This window comes from Fusarium oxysporum, chromosome 8 (genome assembly GCF_000149955.1).
Source record: "Fusarium oxysporum f. sp. lycopersici 4287 chromosome 8, whole genome shotgun sequence".
Taxonomy (NCBI): domain Eukaryota; kingdom Fungi; phylum Ascomycota; class Sordariomycetes; order Hypocreales; family Nectriaceae; genus Fusarium; species Fusarium oxysporum.
In genome coordinates, this window is record NC_030993.1 from 3,594,839 (window position 1) to 3,609,594 (window position 14,756).

Here is a 14,756-nt window from a genome sequence, read left to right on the forward strand (position 1 = left end):
CTCCTCTCTAAAACGTAACAGATACCGAACAACTCATCGCGTCACCGCCTCGCGGCGTGAAATACATGTATTCACAACTCCGTCCCCGGATCAAATTAAAAGGGGCCATCCGGCCGCCCTCTGCACAACTCTGCACAAATCCCGTGGAATTGCATAACTAACGGTACGGAAATCGCCAGATCCGTGTGGGGCTCCCGCATAACAGACCCGGCGCGGGTTTTAAAACGGGCCCGAAAAAGCGACGCGATTGGTTCCTCTCCGCCATCTCTCGGTTTCGCTTTCGATTCACTCGCTTATTGGTTCGTTGGTCGTGCCGTGGCTTGGTTAAATATCTTTTCATTACCCCTTCCGTCTCTCGTCTTGTAGTACTCTTTGACTTCACGAGCTTCACGATGGCGGAAAACAAAGCTTCGATCGATATTGAAAGACCTGCAAGTCAGCGGACGCTCACGCCTTCTTACACTGGTAGCGCTGCGAAGAAGGATGAAGAGAGTCCAGCTACGAAAGAAGACGTCGCTCAGCCTGAAGACCCGAATGCTGTTGATTGGGATGGCCCTGATGATCCAAACAATCCCATGAACTGGCCTGCCAGGAAGAAATGGACTTGCATCGGCGCCCTCTCCGTCATGACCCTCCTAACGTATGTCCCCTCTCCCTCTTCCTCATACCCTCGCTAACATCTCAGACCTCTCGTACGTCCCTAACCTCAACCCCAACTGCACTCCCCTCTGACAATCCAGGGCTCCTCAATGTTCGCTCCCGGCGTCCCAGACATCATGCGCGAATTCGAAACTTCTAACCGCAACATCGCCACGTTCGTCGTCTCCGTCTACGTCCTCGGCTTCGCATTCGGCCCTCTCCTCGCCGCACCGCTAAGCGAAATCTACGGCCGCGCCATCGTCTTCAACATCGCCAATGTTCTCTTCCTCATAATGACCGTTGCTACAGCACTGAGCCAAAACATGCCTATGCTTATCGTCTTTCGCTTCTTGATGGGTTTCACGGGCTCGACGCCTGTTACTAATGGATCGGGTACTATATCGGATATCTTTCCGGTGCAGGAGAGAGGTAAGGCTATGGCTGTTTGGGCCATGGGACCTTTACTTGGACCGTGTATTGGACCGTTGGCTGGTGGGTATATGGTTGAGGCTATTGGATGGCGCTGGGTATTCTGGCTGATTGCTATTCTTGTAAGTCCCATATCTCTGCGTGTATATCGTATTATCGCTGACCATTTAGACCGGCTTCATCGCTGCTCTGTGTTACTTCGCTGCCCCAGAGACATACGCCCCAACGCTTCTCCGCGCCAAAGCCGCTAAGTTAAAAAAAGAAACTGGCAACCAAGACTTATACTCCATCCTCGACAAAGACGGCCTCACGCCCAAACAACGCCTCAGCAACGCCTCCATCCGCCCGATGAGAATGCTCTTCACGCACCTCCCCGTCTTCATCCTCTCTCTCTATGTCGCCATCGTCTACGGTGTGCTGTATCTCATGTTCAGCACCTTCACCTTTGTCTTTGCGCAGCAGTACGGTTTTGGTACTGGTACTATTGGTCTGGCGTATCTTCCTACCGGTATTGGAATGCTGCTTGGTACAATGACGTTTGGGGTCATGACGGATGTTGTTATTAAGAAGAAGATTGAGCAGAACGGTAAGACGGTTCCGGAGGATCGGTTGCCGATTTGGATGACGTTGCCTTCGGGGTTGCTTATTGTGGGGGCGTTGTTTTGGTATGGTTGGGCGGCGGATCAGAATGTGCATTGGATTGTGCCCATGATTGGCGTTGCGCTGTTTTGCTTTGGCCTTATGGGTATCATGGTAAGTTGTTCCCATACTGATCAAGACATGAGTTGCTAACAATTATAGATGTGTCTGCAAACTTACCTCGTCGACGCGTACATCACCTACGCAGCATCAGCCGTCGCCGCCATGACAGTCCTCCGATCCCTCGCTGGCGCTATGCTTCCTCTCGCCGGACTGTCTATGTATGATGATCTTGGTCTCGGTTGGGGGAACAGTATCCTTGCGTTCTTGGCGCTGGCGCTTGTTCCTGTTCCCGTGATCTTCTTCTTGTATGGACCTAAGATCCGAGCCAAGAGCCCGAACAACCTTGGTTAGACGGGGACAGGGTTTGACAATAGCCAATTGCAGGCTTAAGATAGTGAGATACGTAGAGAAGTAGTTGTCTGGTGAACAACTGGTATATAGTATAGAATTTGTAATTCAGAGGTGTCAATGTCCTCGTTCATAGAATGCCATTCCCTTAGCTTACTTGAGAACATCCAGCGACGTGAATCTCAAATGATATTTGGTACGAAAATTTATCGTGAGAGACAGCGAATGTATGTTCCCAAAGCGGTAACTCGTCTGCAGACCAGAACTCGGTACCTTTGCTCCCTAAGTGGACCTGACCAGCGGATTATTCCGTGTACCATCGTGTCGGGAATAACTTCAATGCACTGCATGAACCGTTGCTAATTAAATCTACAGAACTTATTTGCACAGACATTCCTTCAACGGTCGGTTCTGAACGCACGCGACTTTAAATCGCCATGTCGCTTATTTCGCATGGTCACCGTTTACGATTTAGAGGATTTACATGGCTCCCCCACGTTACTGATCAGATTGATAACAACAAGGTTATCTGATGGAATAAACTTTCAATCTCATGGTCGATGTCACTCCAGCTCGTGGCAACACCCAGCAAGCCACCCAAAGCCAAAAACCTCATCATTAATCAGATGCGAAAACTCTGAGCAAGGATGAAAAACGTGTCATTGGAGATCGCCTGTTGTCGGAACATCGCCAACACAGAATCCACCAACTAACCGAACTTCGACTCATCTTCATGTGATTCATCCGTCTAGAATTTTACCTAAAAATCTCCATCGCTATTCCCAAAACAGGCGCGGCTCTACACAATCCCTGTAAAATATGAGGCTTTTTTTCATCAGATCACGGTTAAGTCATGCCACGCGATGTCTTGGCAGACCAATTACATCACGCGATGTATGAAAATCTGATAAGATTAGATGGATCACCGGATTGTGGGCGCGGAATGACTTCCGTCGCTGAAAGGATATAAACAGGAGCCAGCGTTGCATTGTATCCAGTATTCAATGTTGGTTAAGCTTTATTGCAATGGCAGATCATACTTCTCATCGTAGCTCCGACGTGGAAGCTGCGCCGAAGGAAGAGCGTGAGAAAGTCTCGAATACGGATATTCTGAGGGAGTCTTGGTCTAAGAAGGCTTTGATCGTTGCGTTTACTGGGTATGTCCCCGTTCCCTTTTATTAGTTATCTAACTCTCCTAACAAATGATGGAACAGCCTCTTCGCCACCACGTTCATAACCCAATTCCTGAAATACGCGACAAAAGTCTACGATGCATACGCTACCTCCGCCTTCCAGCGCCATTCAGCGCTTGCGACAGCCAATGTCGTGAGTACAATCATCGGTCTCGTCACGTACCCCATCATGGCAAAGTTCTCCAACGTATGTATACCATACCACTCAACCCCAACGCTCAAACTAACTGTCCTAGGTGTTTGGTAGAGCAGAAGGTCTGACCTTCTCGATTCTCTTCCTCGTTCTATCGCAAGTAATGTACGCTGCTTGTCAAAACATCGCAACCTACATCGTAAGCCCTCCCATTCCCCTCCCTTACCCAACTAACATTACAGGCCGGCGGCATCTTCGAATCGATCGGCGACACCGGCTACGTCATCATGCAACAGGTCTTCATCGCCGACACAACAAGCCTCATCAACCGCGGTCTCTGGACATCCCTCCCCGAGTCCTTCGCCTCGATCCCAACGCTGTACCTCGGCTCCATTGTCGCAGACAGCGTTCTCAAGCACTCAACCTGGCGCTGGGGTTATGGAATGTGGGCTCTTATCCTGCCCTTCTGCGCAGCGCCTCTTATTATCACTTTATATGTTCTTCAGCGCCGCGCGAGAAAGGCTGGGTATAGAAGAAAGGGCGCTTGGGACGCTGCTGATAAGACGCAGCCTTTGAGCAAGAGGATTATCAACCTTATTTGGGTTGACCTCGACATTCTTGGTGCTGTGCTTCTTGTTCTGGGTCTTGGACTCACGCTTATACCGCTGTCGCTTACGGGCGCGAGGAATAGTGACCGTTGGGATCAGGGAAGCTATATCGCCATGCTCGTCATTGGCGTTGTCGTCGTCGGCGTGTTCTTCGTCTGGGATACAAAGTTTGCAAAGGTTCCATTTGTTCCTTTCCGCATGATCAAGGAGCGAACTGTCGTTGCGGCTTGCGTTCTATCCATGTTGGACTTTTTCCATTATTCTTGTTTTACCCTCTTCTTTCCGAGTTATCTTCAGGTCGCCGGGGGGTTCAGTCCTGGACATGCTACACGCATTGAGTAATTACCTCTCACATGTGGTTGAGATAGTGCTGACTTTGCTAGTAACGCTCTTCGTGTCGCGTTCCAGATCGCCTCGGTTCTTGTCGGTGTTTTGATGAAGTACACTAAGCGCAGCCAGATCTTTGTCTTCATTGGTGTTCCGCTTTGTGTCCTTGGTCAAGGTCTCATGATTCACTTTGTCAACATGAACGGAGGTCACGCCAATGAAGCTTCTTTCATCACAGCCAAGACTCTTGTCGGTGTTGGTCGTGCATTTTATCAGACCGCCGCTCAAGTCTCCATCCAGGCCCTCGTCGCTAAGGAAGACGTCCCCGTCGTGACGGGCGTTTACTACGCAGCCATGAACTTTGGTGGAGCCGTTGGTACAAGGTTAGTCCATCCCCCCCTTTCAATCAATCATTACTAACAATCACAGCGTCGGCGGCGCTATCTGGAACAATATCCTCCCCCAGAAACTCACAAAATATCTCCCCGAACAAGCCAAGCCCAACGCCTTCAAGATCTACAAGTCCATCGTCGTCGCTCAGAAATTCGCCAAGGGTACGCCTGTGCGCGCAGCTATTGACCAAGCATATCGCGAGACACAACGACTTCTCGCTATCGCCGCGACGTGCTCTCTGGCGCCGATGCTCATTGTTATGTTTGCGCTCAAGGCTGTTGATCTAACAAAGGTTGATGAGGCGAAGATTGAGGAGAACAAGTCTACTGATGGGGAGGTCGAACCGGCTGTTATGAGGGAGAATGTGCAGGTGAAGAACTAGGTCTAATAGAGGAGCTGTAGAATCAATTGACGGTTGTTACTGAATTGAGTCATATTGCATTGCGTGGACCCACTTTCAGTTAAAATTGGTGGACGCGACGCTGACCCTCTGTAGGGCGTTCACTACAGTTCAGTCAGCTGCCAGTACAGTGAACAAAGTGCAACGAGATTTATCATTTCTTCAATCCACTCGGTTCAAATCTCGCGCTTGCTACATCGAATGAAGAATTAATCCATTATTCTGCCATTACGCGCTCTCACTAATGAACTGCCTACAACCGATATCGCTTCGCAGCATTGCAACCTACAACTACAGCATGTAAGCCATCGCGATCAGCGACAAAACCAGACCAACCATATTATTCCCAACCTTGACACCGGCCGAATCATCCCCTCCACTTCCACTTCCCATACTCTCCTTCTCCCAATCACTCTCATTCCACTTCGCAAAGCTCAGCTCCGGCTCCAATCTCGGCGTAAGATTAAAATCCCCTGCCGTAGCCTTCCTATCACTCGTCGTGCCATTCCAGCAATGCCTCTCAAAGCACTGCTTACATTGTTTCGGCATCTCAATATCCAATCTTCTCAACGAACCCTTTATAGCCGCACAAGCTAAGCAAGCAGGCCAATTCTCATCGACACTACCATTACCGTACGTGGCTACCTGGAATGCGTTTTCAAGAGCAATGTCGACTTGATTAGTTGTGAATTGGGTTTGGGCGTAGGAGTAGTTGGTGTAGCCTGTCCACGGGGCGTTGGGGAGCCAGAGAAGGAGGGGGGTGGAGGATGAGGCGTTGCAGCCGAAGAATGTTGGTTGGAAAGAGAGGTTTTGGGCGACGATGGTGTTTACGTCGGGGATTTGGGGGAAGGGGATGTTGCCTTGGGATGCAGTGAGGGCGGTATCTGAGATGTTAATAAGACTTTTTGCGGATGGAAGTTGAAAGCTTACTGATGAGATTGGTGCCGTTGACCCAAGAGTTGGGCGCATCAGATGATGCTTCATAAACAATGATCAAGTCAAGTTTGCGATCAGGAATGATCAGCGGACGCAAAGGATTACTCTCAAGAGTAAGACTCCCATCAACCTAAACAATCAGCATCATCTCATGATATAATTATGAAAACTTACTAAAAGAAGCTCCGAGACACCCTTCATATCCTCATTATAATCCTCAAACGGATTCGGATACGTCGCCCACAACGACTCATTGAACGTCAAGTCAAAGTACTCCGCCGTCATGTTCGTAAGCTGAACCAGTGGATTATCATACTGATCCTTCGGGATAGGAATGTCGTTAATATCCGGGTTAACCTTCTGTCTCTTCTCCAGCCACCGCTTCGCAAAAACTGGAATTCCATAAAATGAATCGATAAACCATGCAGTGAATGCATTAGCAGTCGTGCCCTGCATGAGCGTGAGTTTATCAAAGCCCTGCACACATTCACTTTTATTCTGCGGTCTTCCCTCTGACATGGAAGTACCGAGGAATTTCGTCTGGATAAACGCCTGAACGCGACCACCAACCCAACTTCCAAACTCGAAAGGTGTAACTTCATACGCGGTCAAGTTGAAGCGTTCAGATTCGTTGAAGCCGGGATACATCAACTTTCCGATTTCGGGAGACTTTCCGGGAATGACTTCTGCGAAGCATACGATTGGCATTGGTGCGTCGCCGAGAGTAAAGGCGGTGTTCTTGGAGGCGATGTCGGAGTAGTTGCTGTATACTTCGTCCTCGGGGAGCCAAGTTCCCCAGAATTGACCGAATGTATCTGCGACGGAGACGGGGAAGCCGGATTCATCTTTTGCGCCCATGTTTTCGAAGATGGTTATGAAGAATGCTGTTTGATTGCCATCTGGACCGGATGAGTAATCCAGGGAGAAGTTGGAGGCCTTTTTGACACCGTCCGTTGTGGTAAAATTATTGGCGGCCCTGAAATGTTAGTATCAATTGAGACGATGGTGGAATAAACTTACAGGAGAGAAACGGTGACAGCGCCTCCGCCGGATAGGCCAGTGATGTACGAGAAAAGCTGCGTCAACCCGCCCGTCCTCGCAGCCCTCGCGATAGCAGACCGAGCATCAAACGCCTGCCAGACTCCCAGTCCTCCAAGGCCAGACTGTGTGCCTCCGCCCGAGACAGAGAGCCCAACGATGGGAACATCGTCACTCTTGAGCTTGTTTATATAGTTTGTGACGTTGAAGTTTGCGATGTTGGCGAGTTTGAGGTAATCTTCGAGATTGGGAATTATTTGCTTAGCGCGCTGTTCGCGCCATGATGACTCTTCATCGGATAGGCCCTGGCTATGTTAGAGATAGTGGTGAAGAGGGATAGGGATGGGTACATCTGATGCTTTGCGGATCTTGAGGGAGGAGGGACATGTCGTGTAGACTGGGGCGTAGGGATCAGCTCCACTTTGGGCGAGGGTGAAGCTGAAGAGCGAAGTGAGAAGCAATAAATCGCGAAACATGTTGCAGGCTCTTTCAAAACGAACTACTTCTTCACAATCTGTGATGAATAAAAAATTATTTTATTAGCGAAATTAAAAAGAGCAGCAGCCGTTCATATTATTACTCTTCAACATGGACATTCCCATGTGAGCTACATGCCGATATCCGACATCCCTCGCCCCAAGCTATCTTAGCTCATGTCAGCGCAAACTTCCACCACAGAACTCAATGGCTTATTCCAGCCAACCCGATCCCCAGAATCCACGACTGTTTAATTATTAGCCTCTCGGGACCGAATGCGAACCGTCGAGATCTAAACTACGAGGCTTGGCGGAGGAATGCAAGCCGAAGTAATTCGGATTTGGTGGCTTATCGCCCCAGTCTCGGAGCGAAAATGAGGAGTGAGTTTTGACTACTGTAGCTACGGCGCTCAAAAAATAACTTTTATCTATTCCTTCTATGGTAATTAATTCGATCTAAGTTTCTACGCTGCGTAGATCTAGATTTCCCCGCGTCTAGATCCCGGAGCTGTTTTTTCGTAGAGATCATCATTCCCGGTATGTCTATCCGTGATTTTATCTAAGCCATGTCTTGATCTACGCCTTCCAATTCTTGCTAAATCGAGCAACAAGGAGAACTAAGCCACCAGCGAGCATTGAGAAACAAGTAACTTTGACCAGTCAGTGGAGATTCAAGTGAAGGTGGAGTGATATACTTACTAACGGTGAAGCCCCAGCCTACGCCGATGCCGTCAATCATGGGGACGACGCCTCCAACGCTCATTGCGCCGAAACTGTACTGGATAACGTATTTTCCTGTAATGACTGCTGTTCTATGTGCTGGTCGAACCTCTGAAGACTATTAGTTGCGTTTCTCTGTCAAGGTTAATTGACTAACCAGCTGCATATGTATTCAACCCACTAAATGACGCCATGAGTCCAAACCCTTGGATAAACGCACTCACAATCGGCAACGCCATACCACCAAGTCTATGATAAACACTCCATCCGTAAAGAAGGGTTCCGAGAGGTAGAATGACAAGAACACTGACTAGACTGCTGTTCAAGCGATCTTCAGGAATTCTCTGCCCGTTTCGCTTTCGCATGTATCTCTTGACGACTACGTCGGAGATTTTACCGCCAACGGTACTTCCGACGAGAAATCCAGCGCCCGGCGCGAGATAGAAAAGACCGCTTGCGAGAGGGGATGTGAGATTGAAGCGAGGGTTTATGACGCGGCGAATGGAGGAGAGGAGACCGTATTGGTTGAAGCCGAGGAGACCGCAGGCGATGTTCTGTTATGTCAGTGTTGCACTTGTTCAACTGGGGAAGAAAAAAACTTACAGCGAGGATAACCTTGGGATATTTGAATTGGCAGAAGACGTGCATCGGATTGAATGTCCGAAGGATCTCCTTGGCGGTTCGAGGACGTGTCGTCTCAGCCAACTTGGGATTCTCAACTTCACTGGCTTTCGGGATGAACAGAAGAGAAAGAATGAGTCCAAAGAGACACATGCCGGCTTCAACGCCATAGATGACTCGCCAGCTGGTGAATGTTGCGATGATACTACCGAGAAGAGGTGCTGTAGATCTGAGTACCAACTCATGTCAAGGAGGTCGGATAGGCTTACCGATTGAATTGAACGACACGCAACTCCCCAGAAAGAACCCAACAGCAGTCCCACGAGACGTCTACAACCGTCAGTAAACAACTTTCAACCATCAAGACATACTCACAGGATCAAAGATATCCGCCAGAATAGTCTGCCCAGCAACCAAAAAGAACGGCCCCGTATTGCCTCCCAAAATCCAAAGCGTCGCAAACCCAGCTAAATTCGGCACAGTTGCGCACCCAATCGCACAAACACAAAGGACAGCATTCGCGGCAAGATACGCAGACTTGCGTCCAATAATCGTACTAATCGGCAACCAAATCAACCCCGACAACGCCTGTGCTACAAAGACACCAGCATTGATGGTGGTGATGGTAGTTACGGGTATGTTGAGATCAGAAGCTACTTCGATGGTGGCGGGCATTATGGCGGTGCTCCAGAATGTCATGGGGAGCGGCATCCAGCATACCACGAAGAGGATCACCCATTTTCGCCAGGTGGGGATTTGGGCGACGTCGTCGTCTATTGCACCGATTGGCGGTAATGGCGTCTCTGGGGAGCCTGTGAGGGCTGTTTTTGGTTCAGTGGTCATAGTGAATAAACGAATGGATTTATACAACGAAAAAGCTAGTAACGAGGCGTAACTTAATTAACACAAAGGTGAATGAAACGAACGTCGGATTAATCCATTGAAGCTGCAATACAAATATTTACTGAAAAGAGTTTTCTTCACCTTCTCAATCAGGTATTTAAAACCCCCCAATTCCTTGCATCTTGGCTCACTTATAGTGGACCGCTATGACTTTCTCCAGCGGTGTCGGATGTCAATCGCCTTGACCCGTCTTATTCCCACTCACCTCTCTCGGCGCCAACTCCCCAAACTACCGAAAAGCATACTTTTCTGCCGAGGTTAACGCTGAGTCAGCGCGGGAAAGTTAAAATTCTCGCCGATTTTTGTCGGCGTCATTGAACCGAGTTTCACTTCTCTATTCTTGGGGAGTCACACGACACCAGCTGGTAATCGGTAACTCGGCTATCCAATCAGGAAGATATCGGGTGGGTTTGTGAGATAAGACTGTGTTACTTGGCCTTGAAGATCACCTGTCGGTACAAGGTTTGAGACAATGGCTGATCATCAGAGTGACTCGGACAAGGAGGATGTTGGGTCTTCGACGCTTACGCCGTTGAGTCCGGGGAAACGACAGCGCAAGACGAAATCTACAGCGTAAGAGTCTTTGATTTACTTGGAATATATTTTTTGCGGATTGACTAATTGAATTGGTTCAGCTGTCGGCGATGTCATGCCAGAAAAGTCAAATGCTCAGGCGGCCAGCCCTGTGAAAACTGCCGTCAAGCAAGCAAAGGCGCCGAATGTTCTTATCCCCGTAAGAACCGTCTCGTCAAAGTCAGCCAACAGTAAGATCCTCTCTCTTTATCCTCAGTATCCCCATGTTTATCAATTGGTCCAGATACATTGACGATCTCATCGCCGAGAACCAGCGTCTTCGTCAAGATGACGCTAAACCTCGGCCTGAGCCAACCATCCCCGACGTCTCAATCTCACAGAGCACCGAGACGTCCTCGTCCCTACAGGGTACACTCCTCGAAGAACGACCCTGGTTTTTTGACATGAATGTTCTTCACACCCCCGTCCTCATCGGCGAAGCTTCCGACGCTGCGTTTGCGACGCGCTTTAGGCAGGCTATTTCTGAACCGGGGCATAGCCACATACCCCGGGTGAATTATGCACCGGACGAGAGGTTGCTGGCTCTTTCGGATGAAGATTGTCCGTGGCCTATACCCTCTAGGGCACGGTTGCTTGTTAATGTCGCATTGAAGTATGTTAGTCGGAATTACTACATTGTGAGAAAGAGTCAGATCTTGGAGGGGTTAGAGCAGACGATTCTTAATCCTAACTCGGCGGATTCGTTGCTGAGGAGTAAATTATGGGTTCTGTTTGCGATTGGGGAGATGTACTCTACGCGTACGGCGGCCAAGGATAGGAACTTTCCTGGTATGGCATATTTTGCAAGGGCGACTCGCATTCTTCGAATCATTAGCGAAAGACCTCGCATTGATGCCATTGAGATTCGTCTTCTTCTTGTAAGTCTCTCCCTTCTTCATAGAAGCAAGCTAACAATCTAGTCTTTTTATTCCCTCGCTCTTAACCGCCGCTATACAGCATACGCCCTCGCCGGCTCATCAGTCCGTCTCTCCGTCGTAATGGGTCTTCACCTCAACGTCCCCGAATCCCAACTCCGCGACACCGGCGCACGAGAACACAGAAATCGCGTATGGTGGACTGCATATAGTTTCGATCGGATGTGGGCTTCTCGTCTTGGCCATCCTGTCGCTATTCAAGATGACGACATCGAAGTTGATCTTCCTACTGATCCAGTCTTGGATACGCCATCGGATGACTTTGCTGACTCATCGTATTTCATCGCGGGTCTGAGACTTGCGAGATTGGCGGCCAAGGTTATCAATGCGATTTATACGAGAAGACCACAGCAGAAAACACTGTCGCAGAGGGTTCAAGAGGCGTTGAGGGATCTGAGGGCTTTTGTGGAGGAGTTGCCGCCTCATCTACACATTGAACCAACTGATGCCCCAGAACCAAGTCCAAAGCCTCTCTCACTGCACTTGTACTTCAACCAAGTCGCCATCACCGCCACGCGTCCTATTCTTCTGCATGTCCTCAGGACTCACGTCTCAGCATGGGATACTCAACCTCGCACGGAGCCCCAAATTCCCGTATCAGCCATGACCCTCTCCGAAGCCTGCATCCGCTGCGCACGCCACTCGTGCCGCCTCCTAATCGACTGCTGGATCGACGGCTCCTTCGCGACATTCGACTACTTCTACACACAATACCTCTTCTCATCCGCCACAGTCCTCGCGATATCAAGCCTAATCGACGGAAAGGAATGTCGCAGCGACAAAGAGCAGTTCGAGTCAGCAGCACAGTTTCTGCACCAACTAAAGGAGAATGGAAACTTTGCGGCGGAGGAGTTTTGTAGACATGTTGATGCTATGAAGGTTTGTATGAGGGCGCTTGAGGCGAGGAGGGGACAGTTTGTGGTGCAGGATACGGGATTGTTGGGGTTGGATGTACTAAACCCTACGGCGGGGATGGCGTTGTCGGAGCCGTCGTTGCAGGAGTTGCTGTCGCAGCCGGTTTTGGATTTGCAGTTTATTGATGCGTCGATGTATCATGATGGGGCGCAGGGGTTGTATTGGCCTGATATTAGTCCTGAGAGTTGGAGTGCCAGCGGATGGACTCCTGGTGGGTAGAACTTGGAGACGCAGTATCTGACTAGCTAGTATTGAACTATTATTCGTCGTCTCTTATCTGGCCTCTTATTTATGCTTCTTGAAAAATCGTATGTCGTGAAGAGCATCTTGACGCTTCCAAAAGTGGCTTAGTGCGAATACCTTTCTGTAGCTACAGTCTATGATATATCCATGAATTCGTGTAGACCAGCTCGATTGCATAAACAGCAACATGCGAACCTTGCAATATCTTCTAGAGTGTCGCATCCAGTCGAGCAGAATTGTCACCATCATTTGTCCATAAGTACAGTGCCAAGACTTGCCATTTATCTCTTTGACTGCTCAAGTCGAACAATGTTCTTGAACAGCTCACAGAGTATGAATCATGAACAACGTTTCAGGTTTAGGCTCTCTGGCACTGTGAATCCTATGTTCTGTTGGACTGACAGCTCGTTCGCCCTTGTCCTGGCAGTTCCTTTCAGCTGGTAGCGCGGCAGGCTGAACAAGACCGCCAGTCACCATAGACCAACGACGAACAGACTGTTGTTCTCGTTGACACTGGCATTGTTTGCTACCACTGCGAAATGAACTGCGAGAATGTTCACCGTCAGTCTCCCAATAAATGCTTCTCTTCCTTGTTGTTGATCCAGTTCTCTTCTTTCCTCCTCACCAACCTCACAACATCTCGACCTTGGTCTTCACATCAACTCAACCATTAACAACTACCAACAACTCGCAACCTCACCTTCATACACCAAATCAACTCACACAACAATCATACCCCTCACAACCGACCACATGTCTTCCTTTTCCACTGCCTACCCCACTGATGGTGAGGTGATCGACATTGGTGGTTCATCCATCAACCTCACCTTCGTGGACGACCAACTCCCCAAGGCCTTCCTTGGCAAGGGTGACTTCCCCAAGGAAGTCGCCTACACTTCTGGCATGGAGAAGTGGAATGCAATTGCCGACAAGTCGTACCAGACTTCGGACGAGATGGCTATTATCAAGGCTACTGCCAAGCAAGTTGTTCAGCAACTCAAGTCTGGAACTCACATCATCGATCTCGGTGCTGCCAACAGCAAGAAGTTTGAACCTTATGTTCACGAATTCATCTCCCAGGGCAAGGAGTGCGTTTATGTCGCTCTTGACCTGTCTCACGCCTCTCTTGTCGAGCACATCGCCAAGGCCAAGGCTACATTCCCTGGTGTCAAGTGTATTGGTCTTTGGGGCTCTTTCGAACAGGGCGACATCTATTTCAACAAGACCCGCCCTACTGCCCGCCTTTTCCTGTCTCTCGGCAGCATCTTCTACAACGCCCCCGACTCTATGGCCAAGGATCGTTGTGTCGAGTTTAAGCTCCACATGACCCCTGTCGATCGTCTCATTGTCGGCCAGGACGGTCCTACCGGCGCTGAAGCCAGCCAGACCCATGCTGCCTACAACACCGTCGAGTATGACGCCTTTTTCACCACCTACCTCCAAGGTCTTCAAGATCACGCTGGTATTGTCGGTGCTAACCCCAAGACTGCTTGGACTGTTGAGAGCGAGCTCAACAAAGCGATGCATTACTTCGATGTCACTGCCAACCACGAAATGCAGTGCACCAAGTTCAACATCAACGTCCCCGCCGGCACTGTCTTCCAAATGTTCAAGTCTTGGAAGCGTTATGAGGCTGAGATCCACGAGCTTACCAACGAGGTTGGTCTCAACATCGAGACTCTTGGCAAGGCTGAGAATTCGGGTATGCGTCAATACCTCATCAAGACTGCTGAGAACTAAATCCACTGCACGCTGTGATGTCTCCCTTCTGTCGTCGGTTTTTCGGAGTTTGATAAAAGTTGTCTGAGCTTGGAAGTGCCAGACCGAGTGCGCGAGTAGACGGAAAAGTCCCCCACTCATGGTTGTTTTTGTTTTTGTTTATCTCTTGACTTGGTAGAGTCTTGGGAAGGATTTGTCTGAGCTAGGAATGCCGGACCCCCAGTGACGGAGATCCTGGGAATTGCGATACACAGGACGGAATAGATTAGATTTCTAGATTAAGGATACATCGGTCTTCTGTCAAACCTTTTTGCATTTGTAAAGTGATACTCATACGTCTCGCGCTGTCTGGGGCTAAATTCTGTTGATACTGACTCGACAGTTGTGTCATGATCTTGACGTGCACAAATGAAGCTCAGATGGGAGACTAATCATTGTTTCTTGGAAGTCTAACTTGGTGCCTCCCTACTATCCTACACTATACTGACGACTCTTGTTCTACCTT

The 14,756-nt window shown here is 49.3% G+C and overlaps 6 protein-coding genes across 12 annotated transcripts; 4 read left to right on the forward strand and 2 right to left on the reverse strand.

Moving 5' to 3' along the window:
• Positions 1–379: 379 nt before the first annotated feature.
• FOXG_15713 (uncharacterized protein) lies at positions 380–2,505 on the forward strand. Its single transcript, XM_018395823.1, has 5 exons — positions 380–640; positions 686–692; positions 741–1,190; positions 1,240–1,821; positions 1,870–2,505. Exons 1-5 carry the CDS (start codon positions 393–395, stop codon positions 2,119–2,121), a joined length of 1,539 nt encoding a protein of 512 aa, XP_018256111.1. The 5' UTR covers positions 380–392; the 3' UTR covers positions 2,122–2,505.
• A 555-nt stretch (positions 2,506–3,060) lies between these two features.
• FOXG_15714 (uncharacterized protein) lies at positions 3,061–6,042 on the forward strand. Of its 6 annotated transcripts, XM_018395824.1 has the most exons (6): positions 3,061–3,275; positions 3,333–3,498; positions 3,548–3,643; positions 3,687–4,390; positions 4,436–4,762; positions 4,809–6,042. In XM_018395824.1, the coding sequence occupies exons 1-6, from the start codon at positions 3,145–3,147 to the stop codon at positions 5,152–5,154; spliced, it is 1,770 nt and encodes a 589-aa protein (XP_018256112.1). In that variant the 5' UTR covers positions 3,061–3,144; the 3' UTR covers positions 5,155–6,042. The 6 variants fall into 6 exon arrangements, with proteins under 6 accessions (XP_018256112.1, XP_018256114.1, XP_018256117.1 ...); XM_018395826.1 differs by having other exon boundaries at positions 3,333–3,643; XM_018395829.1 differs by having other exon boundaries at positions 3,548–4,390.
• Positions 5,333–7,911, reverse strand: FOXG_15715 (uncharacterized protein). Its single transcript, XM_018395830.1, has 5 exons — positions 7,497–7,911; positions 7,129–7,451; positions 6,283–7,084; positions 6,103–6,238; positions 5,333–6,056 (listed from the first exon to the last, which is right to left on the reverse strand). Exons 1-5 carry the CDS (start codon positions 7,620–7,622, stop codon positions 5,464–5,466), a joined length of 1,980 nt encoding a protein of 659 aa, XP_018256118.1. The 5' UTR covers positions 7,623–7,911; the 3' UTR covers positions 5,333–5,463.
• A 75-nt stretch (positions 7,912–7,986) lies between these two features.
• FOXG_15716 (uncharacterized protein) lies at positions 7,987–9,966 on the reverse strand. Its single transcript, XM_018395831.1, has 6 exons — positions 9,339–9,966; positions 9,233–9,293; positions 8,946–9,184; positions 8,500–8,896; positions 8,322–8,453; positions 7,987–8,272 (listed from the first exon to the last, which is right to left on the reverse strand). The coding sequence occupies exons 1-6, from the start codon at positions 9,804–9,806 to the stop codon at positions 8,199–8,201; spliced, it is 1,371 nt and encodes a 456-aa protein (XP_018256119.1). The 5' UTR covers positions 9,807–9,966; the 3' UTR covers positions 7,987–8,198.
• Positions 9,967–10,032: 66 nt separating this feature from the next.
• FOXG_15717 (uncharacterized protein) lies at positions 10,033–12,600 on the forward strand. Of its 2 annotated transcripts, XM_018395832.1 has the most exons (4): positions 10,033–10,439; positions 10,502–10,630; positions 10,684–11,317; positions 11,360–12,600. In XM_018395832.1, exons 1-4 carry the CDS (start codon positions 10,339–10,341, stop codon positions 12,506–12,508), a joined length of 2,013 nt encoding a protein of 670 aa, XP_018256120.1. In that variant the 5' UTR covers positions 10,033–10,338; the 3' UTR covers positions 12,509–12,600. The 2 variants fall into 2 exon arrangements, with proteins under 2 accessions (XP_018256120.1, XP_018256121.1); XM_018395833.1 differs by having other exon boundaries at positions 10,033–10,630.
• Positions 12,601–13,285: 685 nt separating this feature from the next.
• On the forward strand, positions 13,286–14,272 carry FOXG_15718 (uncharacterized protein; the record flags this gene model as incomplete). Its single annotated transcript, XM_018395834.1, has 1 exon — positions 13,286–14,272. One exon carries the CDS (start codon positions 13,286–13,288, stop codon positions 14,270–14,272), a length of 987 nt encoding a protein of 328 aa, XP_018256122.1.
• Between the last annotated feature and the right edge of the window lie 484 nt (positions 14,273–14,756).

Bases quoted from the DNA above. Each gene is read 5' to 3' on its own strand.
- FOXG_15715 (XM_018395830.1), bottom strand. From the start codon at position 7,622: ATGTTTCGCGATTTATTGCTTCTCACTTCGCTCTTCAGCTTCACCCTC. The intron at 6,239-6,282 runs GTAAGTTTTCAT...CTGATTGTTTAG, and splicing joins GTGTCTCGGAGCTTCTTTTA to GTTGATGGGAGTCTTACTCT. The intron at 6,057-6,102 runs GTAAGCTTTCAA...TTAACATCTCAG, and splicing joins CAACGGCACCAATCTCATCA to ATACCGCCCTCACTGCATCC.
- FOXG_15713 (XM_018395823.1), top strand. From the start codon at position 393: ATGGCGGAAAACAAAGCTTCGATCGATATTGAAAGACCTGCAAGTCAG. The intron at 1,191-1,239 runs GTAAGTCCCATA...CTGACCATTTAG, and splicing joins TCTGGCTGATTGCTATTCTT to ACCGGCTTCATCGCTGCTCT. The intron at 1,822-1,869 runs GTAAGTTGTTCC...TAACAATTATAG, and splicing joins TTGGCCTTATGGGTATCATG to ATGTGTCTGCAAACTTACCT.
- FOXG_15717 (XM_018395832.1), top strand. From the start codon at position 10,339: ATGGCTGATCATCAGAGTGACTCGGACAAGGAGGATGTTGGGTCTTCG. The intron at 10,440-10,501 runs GTAAGAGTCTTT...GAATTGGTTCAG, and splicing joins CGCAAGACGAAATCTACAGC to CTGTCGGCGATGTCATGCCA. The intron at 10,631-10,683 runs GTAAGATCCTCT...CAATTGGTCCAG, and splicing joins CTCGTCAAAGTCAGCCAACA to ATACATTGACGATCTCATCG.
- FOXG_15714 (XM_018395824.1), top strand. From the start codon at position 3,145: ATGGCAGATCATACTTCTCATCGTAGCTCCGACGTGGAAGCTGCGCCG. The intron at 3,276-3,332 runs GTATGTCCCCGT...ATGATGGAACAG, and splicing joins TTGATCGTTGCGTTTACTGG to CCTCTTCGCCACCACGTTCA. The intron at 3,499-3,547 runs GTATGTATACCA...TAACTGTCCTAG, and splicing joins TCATGGCAAAGTTCTCCAAC to GTGTTTGGTAGAGCAGAAGG.
- FOXG_15716 (XM_018395831.1), bottom strand. From the start codon at position 9,806: ATGACCACTGAACCAAAAACAGCCCTCACAGGCTCCCCAGAGACGCCA. The intron at 9,294-9,338 runs GTGAGTATGTCT...TGACGGTTGTAG, and splicing joins TGGCGGATATCTTTGATCCT to ACGTCTCGTGGGACTGCTGT. The intron at 8,454-8,499 runs GTTAGTCAATTA...AATAGTCTTCAG, and splicing joins GTTGAATACATATGCAGCTG to AGGTTCGACCAGCACATAGA.